Genomic DNA, 17,458 nt, shown 5'->3' on the forward strand with positions numbered 1-17,458 from the left:
TGCAGTCACAGAGAGATTTATTATTTTTCTTGGATTAAAAAGTCTTTGAAACGAACAACAGTACATAAAGTGACAATGGTGGTGAAGCGGCCAAAGAAACAGGCCGTCCTTCTCAACAAGGCCACGAAAACAACAACAGAGACGGTTGTCGGCGCTCATCTTCCCTCCAACGCACACGCACACGCACACGCACACGCATCCAGCCAACACGTTACACGAGTTAAAACCTCCCAAAAAAATCTGTCTGGGGACTTTATGATGCATTGAAATGCAAGAATATTTTCTACACAAATAAAACACGAAGCACGCACGTCTTCACGCTTTTCATCCGCTGGGACGAAAACTGTGATGAAAACACACATTAACACACACACACACACACACACACACACACACACACACACACACACACACACACACACACACACACACACACACACATTAACACACTGAATTTCCCTCTCGTGGAAATGAAAATTTGAGTTTTTCAGCGCAGCTTCCCGCCGGCTGAAATCACCACGACGTAGATTTTTTTTTTTGGTTTCGATCGAGAGGCGGGTTTGGCACATGGAGACGACCGTTAAAAAAGAAAAAAGAATAGTAAGACAGTGAAAAACAAAACGTTAAAAAGGAGAAACCACCCGTGTTTTTTCCAGACGCAGCACTTTTACCCGCGGTCCGCGATGATTTCCCCCGTCTGACGTTTTGTGCAGTTAAGATTAGTTCTGATTATTCAAATGTATTGGTAAATTTATTATTTATTTACATTTATTGATATCTCAGATGACTAAAACAGTGATTCATAAAAAGAGCAAATGTAAAGACTGTTACATGGAGGGCTGCAGCAGTTGCCGAATAATCTTTGTTATAGTCTCAATTTATTTATTAGTTGATTTAAAAAAAAAGAAGGCCGCTGAGCCTCCTGGAAATTTGATTAAGAAGAAATGACGCAAAACACTAAAAAGTTCTGTGATTATCTTCTCAGGCTGAATAAACTCTCCTGTTTCTTTCGAGGCCAGTGACTGATATCCAACGGATAAGCACATACACCATACGCATGAACAAAAAAAACAAAAAAACGGGGTTAAAGTCTGTCCCGTCGCCCAAAAGTAAACAAAATGTCAGTCAACGGCCTGAAATCACCGTGGCAACGCTTCATTTTATCTGCGGACTACAATGACTGAAAACAGATTGTGTCACTGCCTTCGGTGTGATGGAAACACCCCTCCCACCCCCAACACACACACACACACACACACACACACACCCCCACACACACACAGGTAGCACGGCAGCTGGTCCGCAAAGGTGGAGGTAACCCCAGGCAACGGGAGGAGGAGGAAGAGGAGGAGCTTCACCCTCCTCCTCCTCAGCACCTGATGAGCGTCAGGAACTCATCGCGGGTTTTCGGATCTTCCCTGAAGACGCCCAACATGGTGCTGGTGACGGTTTTACTGTTCATCTTCTGAACGCCGCGCATCACCATGCACATGTGGCTGCAGTGGGGGGGGGGGGGGGGGGGGGGGGGGGGAGGATTTCAAATTCATTAAATAGAAATAAAAAAGAAGACAGAAGGAGAAAGAAGAGAAAGAGGAAGTAAAGAAAAGTGAGGCTAATTTGCAATGAATTCTGGGTAAATTAAGACAGTTTTCAAACTAGCAAAAACAAAAGACGGAAAACCGTTTTCCTCTTAATTGTCACAAAGAGTGAAACAAAAAAAAAAAAGTCAAAACCGCCCCCAAAAAAAACAATAAAACGGTTTGAGAACATTGTGACAGATGCAACGAACAATACGTTCAAAATGGAAGAACTAACATGAAGATTCAACGGAGATGGAGCTGAAAATATAAAGAGACATCGCTCACTTCTGTGGGAATACGTTAGTTACCATGGAAACTCACTGTAGAAAGAACCTTTTGAAGAACCCAGTTCCTCGACCTGCGTTTCTACTGGAGGAACCAGGATCTAATAGTTTGAACGTTGTTGTTTTTTTCTCCCCACCCCTGATTTCTAAAAACATGCAACTGCAAACACGTTTATTTAGTTTCTTCTCTGCAGAAGAAACTCTGCGACGATGACGACGGAGTCCGGGTTTTGTCAAAACACGCAGCAGGATTTTAGACTTCAATCTGCCATGAGAACATTTTGGACCGTCATCGTTTTGTTTTTTTTATCGTCGCATCCATTATGTATTCCCGGAGGCATGGGGCACGTCAGCCGGCTAATTCGTTTTATCTTTGACAGGCAGGTTCCTCAAAAGATTTTCTGTTTCCCGGGGAAAGCGTCTGCGGTGGAAAACAAAGCTTTCATAAAACTAGACAAAGAAAAGAAGACGAGTGGAGATGGAGAAAGAGAGAGAGAGAGAAAAAAGAAAAAGACGAGAGAAATAAAATGTTACTCGTGAAGAAGACAGAAGGAGAGCAGATATATTTGACTCCGGACGAACGTACGTGGCCTCGATGACGACTCCGACCCCGGTGGGCTGCAGGGCCTCGGTGATCGCCACGGCGATCTGTTTGGTCAGCCTCTCCTGAACTGTGGACGGACAAGACAGACGTGAGCAAACAGTTCGAGCAAACAGTCCGGACCTTGATCGCTGACCGCTTCGCGAGCTGTTTAAAATGACAGTCGGGTAGTCTCGTCCACCTTTTTATGTAAAATATTATTCTCAATTGAAATGGAGCAATATTTCCCTCTGAAATGCATTTAAAAGTGTAATAAAATTAAATTACTTAAAAGTATAAATACGTCAAAATAGAATTTTCATGTAACAGTAGAAGTTTTTTGGGTTTTTTTTTGGTACCTTGTAGTCGACGGCTGTAGATTTCAACAATCCTGAGGAGGAGAGACGGAAACTGTTAATGCATCATTCAATTAATTCAAATCAAAACTGATTGACGAGAGAAAAAGAAAAAATAAACATCTCTCTCTTTTTCTGTAAGTTTAAAAATTCATTTTTGTTGCATTTCCTCCACTGACAAGTTCTACCGATGGAGGGGGATTTTTCACAACCTGGCAACTATGAGAAATGTCTCCATAATGGCTTTACTTACAGGAAAAATCAATTATCTTTCATTTAAAAAGACATTAACACACTTTTAAGAAAAGCCTTCATAAATGGTAACGACACAGTATAAAGTAATATTAGTCTATGAAGCGTAGAAATATCGGAACATGAGATATAGCCGATAAAAAAAACAAAAAAACATAACAACAATATAGTCGTGATATAAGAAATATAAAATAATGAAAGCACTTCTATTATCTTTTTGAATGTTATTTCACGTCACTTCCTGTAAAGTCGGTACGTTGATCCGGACTTTCCTCACGAACATGATGAAACCAGCTCCGTTTGGACGTCACGACGACAAACCTCCAGAAAACTCGCTCAGTCATTTTAAAGCAGCCGTAGATCCTGCAGATCTGCAGAAAAATAAACGACCCGCTCTCCGACCTCCGACCTCCGACCTGCTGCTCTTCTCCGTGAGCGAAACCGCTTCGGACAAACTCGACCCCGTTCACCTCCGAGGAAATGTCACCAAAGACCAAAAAACGGGGGACCGAGAAGACGGTCGGTCCATTTTATAGAGAAGCAGAAGAAGACGACGACGACGACGACACCGGAGCATCTAAAACGATTCATTTCGCAGCGCAAGCGAAGGTTGCCCCCGGCAACGGCAGTCGTTTTTTTTAACGCCGAGTGGCGGGTCGATCTGTGAACCTTTTTTTTTTTCCGGGCGATAAATTTATTTACTGACAGTATTATGAGCATTTCTTTTTCAGAGGTTTTTGATCGGCGCCACCTGGCGAACGGGTCGCCGACATCCCGATTTTGTCTTTTAAAAAAAAAAGGGCATTTCGTCGCCACCTTGGCGCGCGTGTGCGTACGTGTCCGGCGCTGCGTTAGTAAAGGGTGTTAGTACGATAAGCCCCGAAGGTATTGGGGTCAGCGGGATTCAGATTCTACACCAGTACACACTACTTTTAATAATCAGCTTAAACACAGACACGAACACACACACAGAGTGATTCATAGAAGAGTCAAATTTACTCACCTGGCCAGCTTGCTGAGTCCCAGGACTCTCTTGTTGGGGAGGTAACCGATGTGAACCTGCACAAAACGTGACAAAGCTTAAGGTGCAGTTTGTTACGGATCTCAGCTCGGCTAGAAAAAATATATTTTTTTTAAAGAAGGATCCTTTAAAAAAAAAACTAAACATTTACAGACTCCTCGAATCATCTCAATCCAAACAAATCTTCAGTCTGCTTTACAGTGAAACAGTTTCTGGAGTTCCAGCTCGGTTTCCTGTCTCTCGCCTTTGTTTTGATTTTGCAAAGTGCGATTTTAAGTTTAAACATCTGTTTTGTGCAGCAGACAGAATATTGGGAGGGATGATTATTTTTTTTTCATGTGGATCTTTTAAAATAGTATTCGTGTATTCACAACAACACGCCGTAATCTTCTGACATTTCCAAATCTTGATCTCGACTCGGTGAACCGGCGCTTCTTCCGCAAGTCTTTGTCAATCATCATCTGCAATTTCTAATATTTAGCTCCTTCTCCGATGTACTTCACTTTCCCTGAAGGAATTTCTTCCCTGTAATCGTCTCTTGACTGAGAGTTGTATACGCCACCCATTTTTAACGCTTTTGTATAGTAAATATACAAATATAATATAAATCTACTGCATGTTCTGCTGTTGAATATTACATCATCGCGTGTTTCCCCTGAATATGAAACCAGGGTTTAAATCCAGTGTTTCAAACAAACCGGACAGAACTGCAAACATGAACCGGCTGTAAAAATCCACGTCTGAGGACACGTCTGAATGTCTGAAAGGCTCGCTAACATCAGCTGAAACAGAAAACGGGAGGATATGAACGCAAACTGTTGATTCAAATGCAAACGGTGACGAGTTTTTAAACCGTCGGGCTCGGAGAGAGAAAAAAAAAAAAAAGGACGAGAGTCGAACGGGGTGGACGAGACGAGAGGAGGACGATGGAGAATCGCCGCTGTGGACGACTGCAGGCTCTAATACACACACACACACACGCATACACACACACACACACACACACACACACACACACACACACACACACACACACACACACACACACACACACACACGTCAGACGCAATTTGTTGACGAGACGAGAGAAAGGGCAGCGGCAACAAGCGTGCAAAGATCTCTTCCTGTTTTCTTTCCATTTTTGTTTCTTCTTCCCGTCTGCAGCCGCCTGATATACCGACATCAAGCCGCTCACGCTTCTTCGCTTATCTGATCAAGTTTTATTTTTTTAATATATTTTCTGACGTGCTTTAGAGCGATGATGATGGAGCGAGTTTAAAAAAAATAAAATATATCATCAATAGAAAATAATATTACAACAGATTTAGTTTTTTCTTTGTTCAAGCCACGTTTAGTTTCGTCGCTTTTGTTTCGTGGCACGTTTACTTTTAGTTCTTGATCTCGTTTAAAGCAGACGCACAAAGTTAGCAACTAAAAGCGGAAGAAAGCGTTTCAGTTTTAAAAGTACGAGTTTTTTTTTTATTTTTAATTTTTTTTATCAAATACTACTTTCTGTCTTTCCGATGTTTAAACAAGCAGCACTTTATATGGAGACAATATGTCGGAGATACGCGTCTGTCAGCGTGTTGTGGAGTTCTTCTGCCCTCTAGTGGCCAAAACAATATTACTTCACGTCACTCAGTTTTGTGAAATTACTTCTTTTTTTTTTTTTTTTTTTTTAAAAACACTTTGTTTTGAGAAAAAAAATTAAAACAAAAAGGAAGAAAATTTGATAACGTGCAAACAACTTTATTACAACCTATAAAAGTATTGTAAATTCAACCTGGATAAAAAAAAAAAAAAAATTAAATCCTTCAACAAAATCTATATATATTAAAAGAGAAATAAGTTTTTCAGTTATTTATCAATATTATTATTTATATAATATTATTTATTATTATCAATGATCAAACAGACACGCCCCCCAGAAACACATCTACTTAAAGCTTATTTTCTAATTAACGACGGGATTATTGTCAGATGGACCTCCAGAAAAACTAAACATGGATCAGTGAATTTAGCGAATGACATGCAGGAAGACTCGTGGAAGAAATGCGATCGAGAACGTCACGAAAGAAGTTGAATGGGAGTCTATGGAAAACTGGCGCTTTTTTTTTTGAGCCAACCCCTAGTGGCCCCGCGGGGGTATTACAGTTTAAGGCACTTCTGCATAGATATGTTATTATCTTTATAAGATGCCTCACTACTTTTAGAGTCCTAAAACCTTTGTACAGCACATACATGGTTTTTTTTGCGTATTATTTGCAGAAAATCACGAATCAAAAGGTCTCAAAACATCGACCGGAGAAACGAGTCCAACAACCCGAAGCCGTTTCGGTTTAAAGATCGACACCTTAAATTGCATCACGGTGAAGAAGTGATTACACCTGAATACAAAGTGACAGACGTTTGGTTGTTTTGTTTTTCCTGCGTATTGTCTTGATATGACAGCGTCTCTGCTGACCGTAAAAGTCAATGACAGCCTGCAATAAAGTCAACTCATCATCGGCTACCTGCACGCCGACAATAAGAGGAGGACGGAGGAGACACGAGGCTGGATGAGGATGACGACGGAGGTGTGTGTGCGTGTGCGTGTGCGTGTGTGTGTGTGTGTGCGTGTGTGTGTGCGTGCGAAAAGCGTTTGTGTGATTCACTGCTGTCATCAGAGCCCATTTTTACACCGGTGGAAACAGGATGAGCTGCCAGCCTCTATTGTCTTTGAACGACGTGCACCTGCAGGCGACGATGGGCGGAGAAGAGAGAGCCGAAGAAGAGGAGGCAGAACGAGAGAGAAGAGGAAGATGAAGAAGAAGTGGCCGACCGGGCTTTAGTGGAGAGTAATGATGTCAAAGGAGCAGGGAGGAGAAAAAAAAACAAAAAAACACACCCGACAACAGATAAACAGATTTGAGCTTATCTGATTGTTTCTCATGTTCAGACAAACGTCAGAGAAAATGTTTTTTTTTAAGATCTGCTCACGTCTGCTTCGATGGTTTTTTTGTTGTGTACGAGATTATATAAAAAAAAAAAAAAACATACGGCAAGAATCACTCAGTTTTTCAGCTGTAATTATTTCGATTGTGAATAAAAGCTCCTGTCGTGATAAAAAATACGAGGGTGGATCAAAGTTACGTCTCTTGAGCGACATCAGCACCCGAGGGCCGCACGTTGACCGCGGACCTGAAACTGGAGCAGAGAAATGTCAGATTTTGGGGTAAAAAAAAATAAAAAAATTCAACACACCCGCTTACAGCCGAGTGTTCCTGAGCCCATGCAGTGATTTCAACTACGGAATCAGGGCCCAGAAAAACATCCGATATCGGATCAAACTCTGGAAATCGTCAACAGAGACACTCGAAACGCTTCAGGAAGTCTAACGGCGATGAGGCGACGAGCCGGGCGAGGTCGTTCTGGGCGCCGTTTACGTTTCGAGAGGGGGCGGAGCTTCACTGTTCAGAGACCGAAGAGGGCGCGTCGGGTCAGGAGACGCCGGGTGGGGTTTTTTTCTTTGACGTCGGTGTCCCCGTGAATTCGTCCCCCCTCAGAGAGTCAGACTGTCAACACCGAGTTCTACCGGGAACAAAACAGCCGCTGCAAACCATCTAAGCTGTGGTGCCATGGCAACAACACAATCGTAGCTCCCCCACGGCAGTGAAACAACATGGTGTGTGTGTGTGTGTGTGTGTGTGTGCGTGTGCGTGTGTGTGTGTGTGTGTGCGTGTGCGTGTGTGTCCTCTCACCCTGCCGAAGATGGGCACCAGGTGATGTTCGCACATGGAGAACATGTCGATGTCCTTGACGATCACCAACTCGTCGTGGTCTTCGTCGAAGATGGCGTCGTTCAGCACGTCTGGAGAGAAAGAAAAACAAAAACAAACAAAAAAAAAAGGAAATGAAAGAAAAATCTAAAAACCTCCAACAGCTTCTTTTTTTTTTTTTTTTTCCAAATAATTTAACCTTCAGACCGTCGACTTTTACATTTCAGGTGTAAAAACGTACTTTCACAGCTGCGGTGACCATTTCTGGTACTTTTGAACCGTTGTTTTACAGCCGTTGACGGGAATTATTCAGTCGGTGTTTAAACTCTTTAAAATCCATCCTTCATCACTTTCCGTATTGTTTTGAGGACAGACGGAAACCAGCCCGACGCCGGCCGCTTCACCTCCGCCGTTCACTCGTTATCGTTGACTTTCTCTCCGTCTAATTATAGCTCCGCTTCCTCCTTCCCTGCTGTTTGCTTTATTGCATTTTTTCAGATGTTTTTTTTTTTTTTTGCCGAGGTTCAATAAACGGCTTTATCTGTTTGTGGGCGACGCGCCTCGCTCTCGCCGCGGCAGGTTTTTTAATTTCCTGAGCGGCTATCTGTCGGAGGGAGAGGCGGCGAGGAGGGGTCGAGGCCGCCGGCAGCGGCAGAACGCGCTGACTCGTTGCAGGTGTCAGCTGTCCGTCGTTCGGAGGCAGGAGGACATTTCTGTTCGTGGGATTATGATGCCGTCTGAGAAACACCTCATCAGCAACACATTCGAGTTCGACAGCTTCTCCTCTGCTGAGCCGGCGCCTTTTATCTGATGATCTTATTTACAATAAACAGTTCCAACTCCGAGTGCTGTTGTTTTCTGATTCATAATAAGGTTTCCGCCTGCCAGCCGCGGGCTGTGGATCAGACTCGATCTGATTGGAAACCTGACCACGCTACGTCCCGCCCACCGATAGCTGGAACCTGACTGCACCACAAGCCTGTCAATCAAACAGACACGCCCCCCCCAAAAACAGGTTTCTTTTTTTTTTTTTTAAGTTGATTTTCTAATGAATGAGGGATTATTTTCAGATGGACTTCCAGAAAACTAATAAGAAGGAGCGACTTTAACTAACGACACCGAGATAACTGATGGACACATTTTATTGACTGAGAATTTAATGAGACGAAGTTGAATGGGAGTCTACGGAGACGGAGCATTTTTGGAGCCGACTCGGTGGTATTGCAGCTTAAGGCCCTTCTGCATCATTTTTCAGACTCGGAAGCTCCGAAAACTTTTATATCCAGTCAACAGGTTAAACGAACAGTATCACGTTTTGTTTTCTGAAAGTAAGTGAACGCTTTAACCAGCTGGTGGCGCTCCAAAGGACGGCGTAGGAAAACACCTGCTTTAGGTCCGAGTAGATGTTCTGCAGATTTTGGCTTTTAAAAAGTTCTGTTTGTTGAATCTGGAGCTCCCGGACAAGACGACCACATCCTGGATGAAGTTTGCCTTCAGGTCGTCGCTGTAATAAAGCGCTAATGCTGTTCGGAAGTTTTGTAATCAAGAACAAGTCGAGGCCTAAAGCGAGACTTCACAGCAGCGGATAACGTTGTTGTCGCCGATTTAAGGATGTGGAAACACGGCGATATCTAAACGATTTTATTCAGAGGAAAACTGCAGGTGGACGCATTTTACATTTATTTTGCTTTTTTTTTTTTTTCATCCAAATAAGTTTAGGGATCTGGAGGTTTGTTTGAACGCTATTAATTTAACGTATTTTCATGTCTGCACCGTTTAATCCCAGATTAGCACTTCCTGTTTCGCAGTGTGCACACGGCTGTCCAGACGACCGGACGACAAAAAAAAACTAAAAAAACGTGACGATCGTCAGGCAACTTCTGCAACTGCACAAAACTTCTTTTAACTTCCAATGGAAAGATCCAGACAATGAGAAACAGCTTTTATAAAACATCGATTACTTTGACGCCAACTGCGATCTTGATGTAATTCCTCCCGACAGAACGATGCTCTGAGGACTTCCGGGTGAAATGAAATATCGCCAACTTCTCGTTAAGGCAGCAGTTACAGTAGAAATGTCTCTCTCGCGCACTCGCGCACACGACCTGAAGGAAAATGACGTCAGCCGAGCAAAACTAAATAAAAGGGCAACCGGTGAGGACGGCGGTCGGCGCGAGCGCCCCGGGCGACAGCAAGGCGAGGCGGTTATCAGGTAATGACAGCGTTACTCATCATCATCAGCGCTTACATTCAATAGTGCTGCCTTCTGTGTGTGTGTGTGTGTGTGTGTGTGTGTGTGTGTGTGTGTGTGTGTGTGTGTGTGTGTGGGGAGGACACACACTCTCCCGTACGTACACGAAGGTTTTTAGATACTTTGGATGAAGATCTGGATTCTTATCCATCGCGAAATAAGACCCGGACCGACCTCCCCACCTGCTGCGTGCCGTGAAAAAAAACAAATAAAGAAGATGAGTTGATGTTGAATTCATTCATTTTCAGCGTCCCTCACTTTGCTTCGTGTCGAAATTATTATTTTGCACAGAATTGGTTTTTATATACGCACTCAAAACCGAGGCGTAACCCCCCCGGGGGCATGTGTTGGTGAGTCACCGCCGTCCATCCCTGCCTTTAAATAGACAGAGACACACAGAGAGACACACAGAGACGAGACACACAGAGACACACAAAGAGACACACACACACACACACACGACATTTACAAGCAGCCGTTTCAACATCCCGTAATCTTCCGTCTCCACGACGCTTTCAGATCTGCTGAGTTTCAGGAAATTGTGTTTCTGTTTATTTAAAAAAAATAAAAATAAAAAAAAGATGTTTATTGACTCCCCCGATGCCTTTAAGACGCCTTTTTGTTTTCTTTTTTTGGTCGGAGGCTACTAAACCACGGGCTTTGAAGGTTGCTGGGCAACCGCGCTAAACAGCTGGCGATCAGCTGTTCGTCCTTTAAACAGGTCGGAGGGTTGCCAGTTTGCGTAGCGCCGCTTGTTAATTAACGCAAGTGAAGAAAACGTCTCGTTAAATCTGCGATGGCGTTTTCAAATTGAGGGAAATCTGGTTTATTACAGCTGTTGTTTTGCCAACATTTTATCAATAGTTGCTGAGATTTGGGAACGTTGTGACAATAAATACAAAAGTTACACAAATATTTCTGAGCCGTAGCACGTAAAACATTTTGCAATTTTTACCGTGGACTTGAGCTAAATCTTTGAAATAACAAGGCTGAGATCGTCTGGACGTTTTTTTTTTTTTTGTAACACTCGACTCCGAGTCCAGAAGTCCACAGACAAGGCTAACGTCGTCACGGTAACAAGCTATCAAGCCAACGCAAGGCAGATTTTTTGTTTTGTTTTGTTTGATGTGTGAGCATGCAAACATTTTGCTGGAAATTTAATGTTTTATAAATCTATTTTTAAATCCCATTTTTTTCTGCTTCTGAAATACAAAAAACATTGCAGGTTTCTTGTTTTATTTGTCAGTAAATTCATATTTTGGTTGGATTTTTAATTTTTTTTTTATAATAAAAACAATCTGAATACATTAACTTGAAAAAAATAGACTTTTTTTCATAATTATGTGAAAATAATGAATATAGACAATAATTCAGAGCTATTAATAAGAAAATAGTTGGAGATTACTTTTTTTTATTTTAATTTTTTAAATGCTAAACATTTCCACTAACGAGGCTCTGGTATTGTTACGCTCCTTTTTTAATCCTTCAACTTTCCCTCATTAATCGCTGGCGTTGGTCAGGTGCTCAACAACAAGAGGATTTGAAGCTCAGGTTGGGATGAAAAAAAACTGAACACACACAGACACACACACACACACACACACACACACACACACACACACACACACACACACACACACACACACACAAACACACACACACACATAAAGTGCTGTAAACGCTCCACAACTTTTTGTGTGTTTGTGTGTGTGTGTGTGTGTGTGTGTGTGTGTGTTTGTTTTTGTGTGTTTTCTGCCTCCAGGAAGTCAAAGGGGGGAGTCTCCCGTGACGACCAATCGGCAGACAGACGGTGCAGCATACATGTAAACCATCATTATCTGCACCGTCCACTGTCCACCGTCCACCGTCCTCCTGGAGACGAGAGGAGCTTCCAGGGCATACGAGTCTGGACTTTAAAAAAAAAAAAAGAAAGAAATCTCTTCTTTGCCTCGTTCCCCTCGCCCCCCCCCCCTCCACCACCACCACCACCACCACCACCTCGCATTCCTTCTTTAAGTGTTACAGCTTTATAACACACATCCACAACAACTCCCCCCATAACTACCTCCAGATGGAGCTCTGCAAAAGGGGGCAGATCTCCTCCGACTCCCAACACGCCGGAGCGTGGAGAAGCCGACCCATGTGGACGCATGATGTTCACCTCTTCCACCGGTTACATCATCACAAACTGTTTCAAATCTTCAAGGATCCCAAAAGGGTCAAAAACAAACCAAAAATGAGACTTGTGGATGACAACAACAACAACAACAACAATAACAAAAAAATCACTTCAAACTAAACTCTTTAATGGATTTTTCTGGTAATTAATTCAGCAATTAGCTATTTTAGTCTGTGAAATGTCCTTCACTGATCAATTTAGTCGACGGGAAACAGGATGTTTATTGGTTTAATTAAAAAGATGTTATAGATGGAAACACATGAAAAAAAAATCAAGTAGAAAAAGGTTTTAAGAGGTGAAATTAGTTTTTTTTTGCAGTCTTCAGTTTAATGGATATTAACTGGTTTTAGTTGATGAGCTTTAATACTTCTAAATAAGATACACGTGTTTGGCATTTAATTCCTGTTTAAAAAGGGGTTATTTTCAGTGAGAAAACACGATGTGACAAGTTCAGTGGTGGAAAGTAACTAAGTACACGTAGTCAGGTATTCTTGCGAGGTACTCGAGTACATCCATATTAGATTGATTCACAATTTAAATTAAATATGAATACACAACGAAGGTTCATTTGGCAGCAAAATAAATAGAGAATAAAGGTAGATTAAATATATATAAAATAAAATATACATGTTTGTGTACATATTACTTACATTACCAAATAAATTATTGTACTTTTACTTCACTATCTGACAATAAATAACCGGTTATACGACGTAAAACGCTGCTTTTCATGCATCACAAATAATTACGAGTACCTTTACATTGGATAAAAAAAAATTCTGCCCGTTGAATCACTTTATTTTATTCAATAAATATTCATCAGTGCACGATTTGCTGATGGAGTATTTGTACTTTTACTGTTGCAAAGAACCTGACTGCTGCAGTGGAAATAACAATGGAAATACTTTATTACTTGGGTATTTCTTCCCTGAGGAGAGTAACACGAGTTTTAATCATGAAGGTCTACAAATGTGACAGAAAGACTGTTTCAAGGTGTTCAAGGAATAATTCCCAGATGTTTAAGCAGATGCATTTTAACCTGGTTATAAATGACATTTTTTGTTGTTTTGACAGAAACATTTGAATGATTCCTGCAGCTGGAAACTCCAGCTTGAAACATTTTTCACTCAATAAAACATGTTTAACTGATCCCTCTGATAGAAGTGAATAAAGTGTTCAGCAAGAAGTAAAAAAAAAAAACCACTAAAATAAAACTTGAATATGCAAGTTACAGTGAGCAAAAAACATGCAAAATAAAGTATTAAAAATGAGTATTTGTTTGGCAGAATGGCCCCTCTAAACTTATTCATATTACTGGTGGATTGATGTTACATTTTTATAAAGTGATTGTCTGATTTGGATGTAAAATCTAAAAGTACAAAGTCACTACAGCTGCCGGATCAATGCAGGGCTTGAAAAAGTGCAATATTTCCCACTGAAATTCAGTAAAAATGTATTGTATAGTGTATCACAAGTTTAAATATCCCAAATTAAAACTCCAACACTTTCCCCTGGGTCAGTTTTGAAGTTGTTTTTTTTGTAATTTCTCATGTGAAACCTTGCTGTCTTCTCCTCGGTCGGACCTGCCACCTGTTGACCGCAGCACAAATCCCCGCCGCCCCCTGAGCGGCTTTGTGGATTTACAAACTCACCGATAATTTTCTCCTGGTAGCCCTTGGTGAAGAACTGCATGGCGGTGGCGGCCCTCCAGGGGGTTTTGAGGAGCCCCTGCCGCTGCGGGTCCTCCCCGAGCCCCCTCAGGATGGTGGTGTAGGCTGCGGCCAGGGACGGCAGGTTCATCTCGTTGTCCTCCACGCTGCGGGTGCGCTCCTCCTTCCAGGTCTCCATCACCGAGTCGGCGGCGGCGGCTGCGTCCGGCCGGTGCGACCCGGACTCGGCGCCCGGTGCCGGCGGATCTGAGCCGTGACCGGTGCCGCCGGCCGGCCGCTTCACCATCCCGTCAAAGTGTCCGTTGAACACGGAGCCGCCGCCGCCGCCGCCGTCCCCGGCATCCTTTTTGTCGGCCGAAGTGTACTGTGTCTGCTTGGCGTGCTCCATCACTTCTGGTTCCGTCCGGTCCATCTGAGCTGAGCACTTGTTGGATCAGTTTCCGGCCGCAGTTCGCTCCGCTGGTTTTATTTCCAGTTGAAGTGGGCGCTCCTCGCTGCCTCAGCACCCCCCCCCCCCCTTCCCACCCCCCCGGGGTTTATAGGGGCAGGATAATCCACGGAGCGCTCCCATTGGCTGGTTAGTCCCAAGGGGGCGGGGCCACCTCCTCACATGTACATCATTTTCCAGAGGTGGAAGGTCATTAAAGTGGTTGTTTTGTGTGTCTTTGTGGTTGTTTTGTGTATCTTCAGGGTTTCACTGTAACTTCCAGCAGCCCTACAGAGCAGACGTGTTTTCTTCAGCTCTCCGCTTTAGCTGCTTTAGCTGCTTTAGCTGCTTTAGCTACGCTTTGTCTCCAATCTGCTAGTTTTTCCAGATATCATTTCTCAGAGAGGCTGCCGAGCACAGGAGGAGAGGAGCTTTTGCTCGCTACAAACAGGATTTTGAATGATGTTTTTCGTTGCGAGTCGAGCCGAGACGGGCCGGCCCGCCGTCGGTAAACTGTGTTGGCAACACAGAAACTTTTGTGCGTCTCCGTGGTTCTTTTGTGCGTCTCCGTGGTTCTTTTGTGCGTCTCCGTGGTTGTGTTACGACTGTGGTCTTCGTTGCGTTTGTCGTTTTTTTGGCCTCTAGCCACTTTTTTTTTTACTTTTTGTAAATATTGTAAATAAATTGTCGGATTGAAACCAAGTTCATTCTTTGCTGCGTTTTGCGTGGTGGACTTAAGAGTCACCGTTGGCGTCGGGACGTTGTTCGGGTCGCCGTTCGCCCGCAGTTGCCGATCCGCGGCGTGTCTTTCATCCTCGGTGATGATTCAGCCGGAGGAAACGTTTTTACTTCCAGCCCAAGTCGTCGACGTTCCCGTCGCCGCTGCACTCGCCTCCTCTTCCTCCTCTTCCTCCTCTTCCTGCCCCGGAGGCAAATGTGTTCCCTGGCGTGACATTACGGGCGCGCAGGACTCGTAAACTAGGCGATGGTGTTGATTCGTCTGGGTCGTTCACGGCTACATTAGATTAACCTTCATATAAAATGTATCAAATCCCGTCCTTACCGTCCAGAGTCCCGAGACGCGCTTCAACGGTTCCATCAGACGTTAAAATCCATGCTGCGAAAAATCTACACAGAACATAGAAAATCCATAAAAACATCATTTAATCCTGGTGAAAAAGTTTTGTGTGTCTCTGTGGTTGTTTTGTGTGTCTTTGTAGTTTTGTGTCTTTGTGGTTGTTTGTGTGTCTTTGTAGTGGTTTTGTGTGTCTTTGTGATTGTTTTGTGTCTTTGCGGTTGTTTTGTGTCTTTGTGGTTGTTTTGTGTGTCTTTGTGATTGTTTTGTGTCTTTGCGGTTGTTTTGTGTCTCTGTGGTTGTTCTTTGTGTCTTTGTGGTTGTTTTGTGTGTCTTTGTGGTTGTTTTGTGTCTTTGTGGTTGTTTTGTGTGTCTTTGTGGTTGTTTTGTGTGTCTTTGTGGTTATTTTATGTCTCTGTGGTTGTTTTGTGTGTCTTTGTGGTTGTTTTGTGTCTTTGTGGTTGTTTTGTGTGTCTTTGTGGTTATTTTATGTCTCTGTGGTTGTTTTGTGTGTCTTTGTGGTTGTTTTGTGTCTTTGTGGTTGTTTTGTGTCTTTGTGGTTGTTTTGTGTGTCTTTGTGGTTGTTTTGTGTGTCTTTGTGGTTATTTTATGTCTCTGTGGTTGTTTTGTGTGTCTTTGTGGTTGTTTTGTGTCTTTGTGGTTGTTCTGTGTCTTTGTGGTTGTTCTTTGTGTCTTTGTGGTTGTTTTGTGTCTTTGTGGTTGTTTTGTGTGTCTTTGTGATTGTTTTGTGTCTTTGCGGTTGTTTTGTGTCTCTGTGGTTGTTCTTTGTGTCTTTGTGGTTGTTTTGTGTGTCTTTGTGGTTGTTTTGTGTGTCTTTGTGGTTGTTTTGTGTGTCTTTGTGGTTATTTTATGTCTCTGTGGTTGTTTTGTGTGTCTTTGTGGTTGTTTTGTGTGTCTTTGTGGTTGTTTTGTGTCTTTGTGGTTGTTCTGTGTCTTTGTGCTTATTTTGTGGTTGTTCTGTGTCTTTGTGGTTGTTTTGTGTCTTTGTGGTTGTTCTGTGTGTCTTTGTGGTTGTTTTGTGTCTTTGTGGTTGTTCTTTGTGTCTTTGTGGTTGTTTTGTGTCTTTGTGGTTGTTTTGTGTGTCTTTGTGGTTATTTTGTGTCTTTGTGGTTGTTTTGTGTCTTTGTGGTTGTTTTGTGTGTCTTTGTGGTTATTTTGTGTCTTTGTGGTTGTTTTGTGTGTCTTTGTGGTTGTTTTGTGTCTTTGTGGTTGTTTTGTGTGTCTTTGTGGTTGTTTTGTGTGTCTTTGTGGTTGTTTTGTGTGTCTTTGTGGTTATTTTATGTCTCTGGTTGTTTTGTGTGTCTTTGTGGTTGTTTTGTGTCTCTGTGGTTGTTTTGTGTGTCTTTGTGGTTGTTTTGTGTCTCTGTGGTTGTTTTGTGTGTCTTTGTGGTTGTTTTGTGTCTTTGTGGTTGTTCTGTGTCTTTGTGCTTGTTTTGTGGTTGTTCTGTGTCTTTGTGGTTGTTCTTTGTGTCTTTGTGGTTGTTTTGTGTCTTTGTGGTTGTTTTGTGTGTCTTTGTGGTTATTTTGTGTCTCTGTGGTTGTTTTGTGTGTCTTTGTGGTTGTTTTGTGTGTCTTTGTGGTTATTTTATGTCTCTGTGGTTGTTTTGTGTGTCTTTGTGGTTGTTTTGTGTCTCTGTGGTTGTTTTGTGTGTCTTTGTGGTTGTTTTGTGTCTCTGTGGTTGTTCTGTGTCTTTGTGGTTGTTCTTTGTGTCTTTGTGGTTGTTTTGTGTGTCTTTGTGGTTGTTTTGTGTGTCTTTGTGGTTGTTTTGTGTCTTTGTGTATCCATCCACCACTGAAAATAGTCCTCAACAACCAGCTTGTTTGTAAAACATTTGAACATTAAAAAACGACCACCTGATTGTTTCCTTTAAAACAATTTTCACATTTAAAAGCTGTTTTTCATTTTTAATGCGAATTAATGACCAAAGAAGTCACAAAATATCAAGCGACATCTTTTTTTTTGTTTTTAACTTTGCATCATCTCTTTCAAATACTAAAACAAAA

The 17,458-nt window shown here is 42.5% G+C and overlaps 1 protein-coding gene across 1 annotated transcript; it reads right to left on the minus strand.

The window, feature by feature from the left end:
* Nucleotides 1–14,413, minus strand: gch1 (GTP cyclohydrolase 1). The gene is made up of 6 exons (XM_069165735.1): nt 13,914–14,413; nt 7,814–7,923; nt 4,056–4,111; nt 2,804–2,835; nt 2,451–2,535; nt 1–1,496 (listed from the first exon to the last, which is right to left on the minus strand). The coding sequence occupies exons 1-6, from the start codon at nt 14,341–14,343 to the stop codon at nt 1,370–1,372; spliced, it is 840 nt and encodes a 279-aa protein (XP_069021836.1). The 5' UTR covers nt 14,344–14,413; the 3' UTR covers nt 1–1,369.
* Nucleotides 14,414–17,458: the final 3,045 nt, after the last annotated feature.

The sequence above is a fragment of the Embiotoca jacksoni genome, unplaced genomic scaffold (genome assembly GCF_022577435.1).
Source record: "Embiotoca jacksoni isolate LCO1_2020_lvr unplaced genomic scaffold, fEmbJac1.0.p SCAF_35, whole genome shotgun sequence".
NCBI lineage: Eukaryota > Metazoa > Chordata > Actinopteri > Embiotocidae > Embiotoca > Embiotoca jacksoni.

Excerpts from the sequence above, each read along its gene's own strand:
- gch1 (XM_069165735.1), bottom strand. The coding sequence starts at position 14,343 with ATGGACCGGACGGAACCAGAAGTGATGGAGCACGCCAAGCAGACACAG. Across the intron at positions 4,112-7,813 it reads TGGTGCCCATCTTCGGCAGG|GTTCACATCGGTTACCTCCC; the intron begins GTGAGAGGACAC and ends CGTTTTGTGCAG. Across the intron at positions 2,836-4,055 it reads GGACTCAGCAAGCTGGCCAG|GATTGTTGAAATCTACAGCC; the intron begins GTGAGTAAATTT and ends TCTCCTCCTCAG.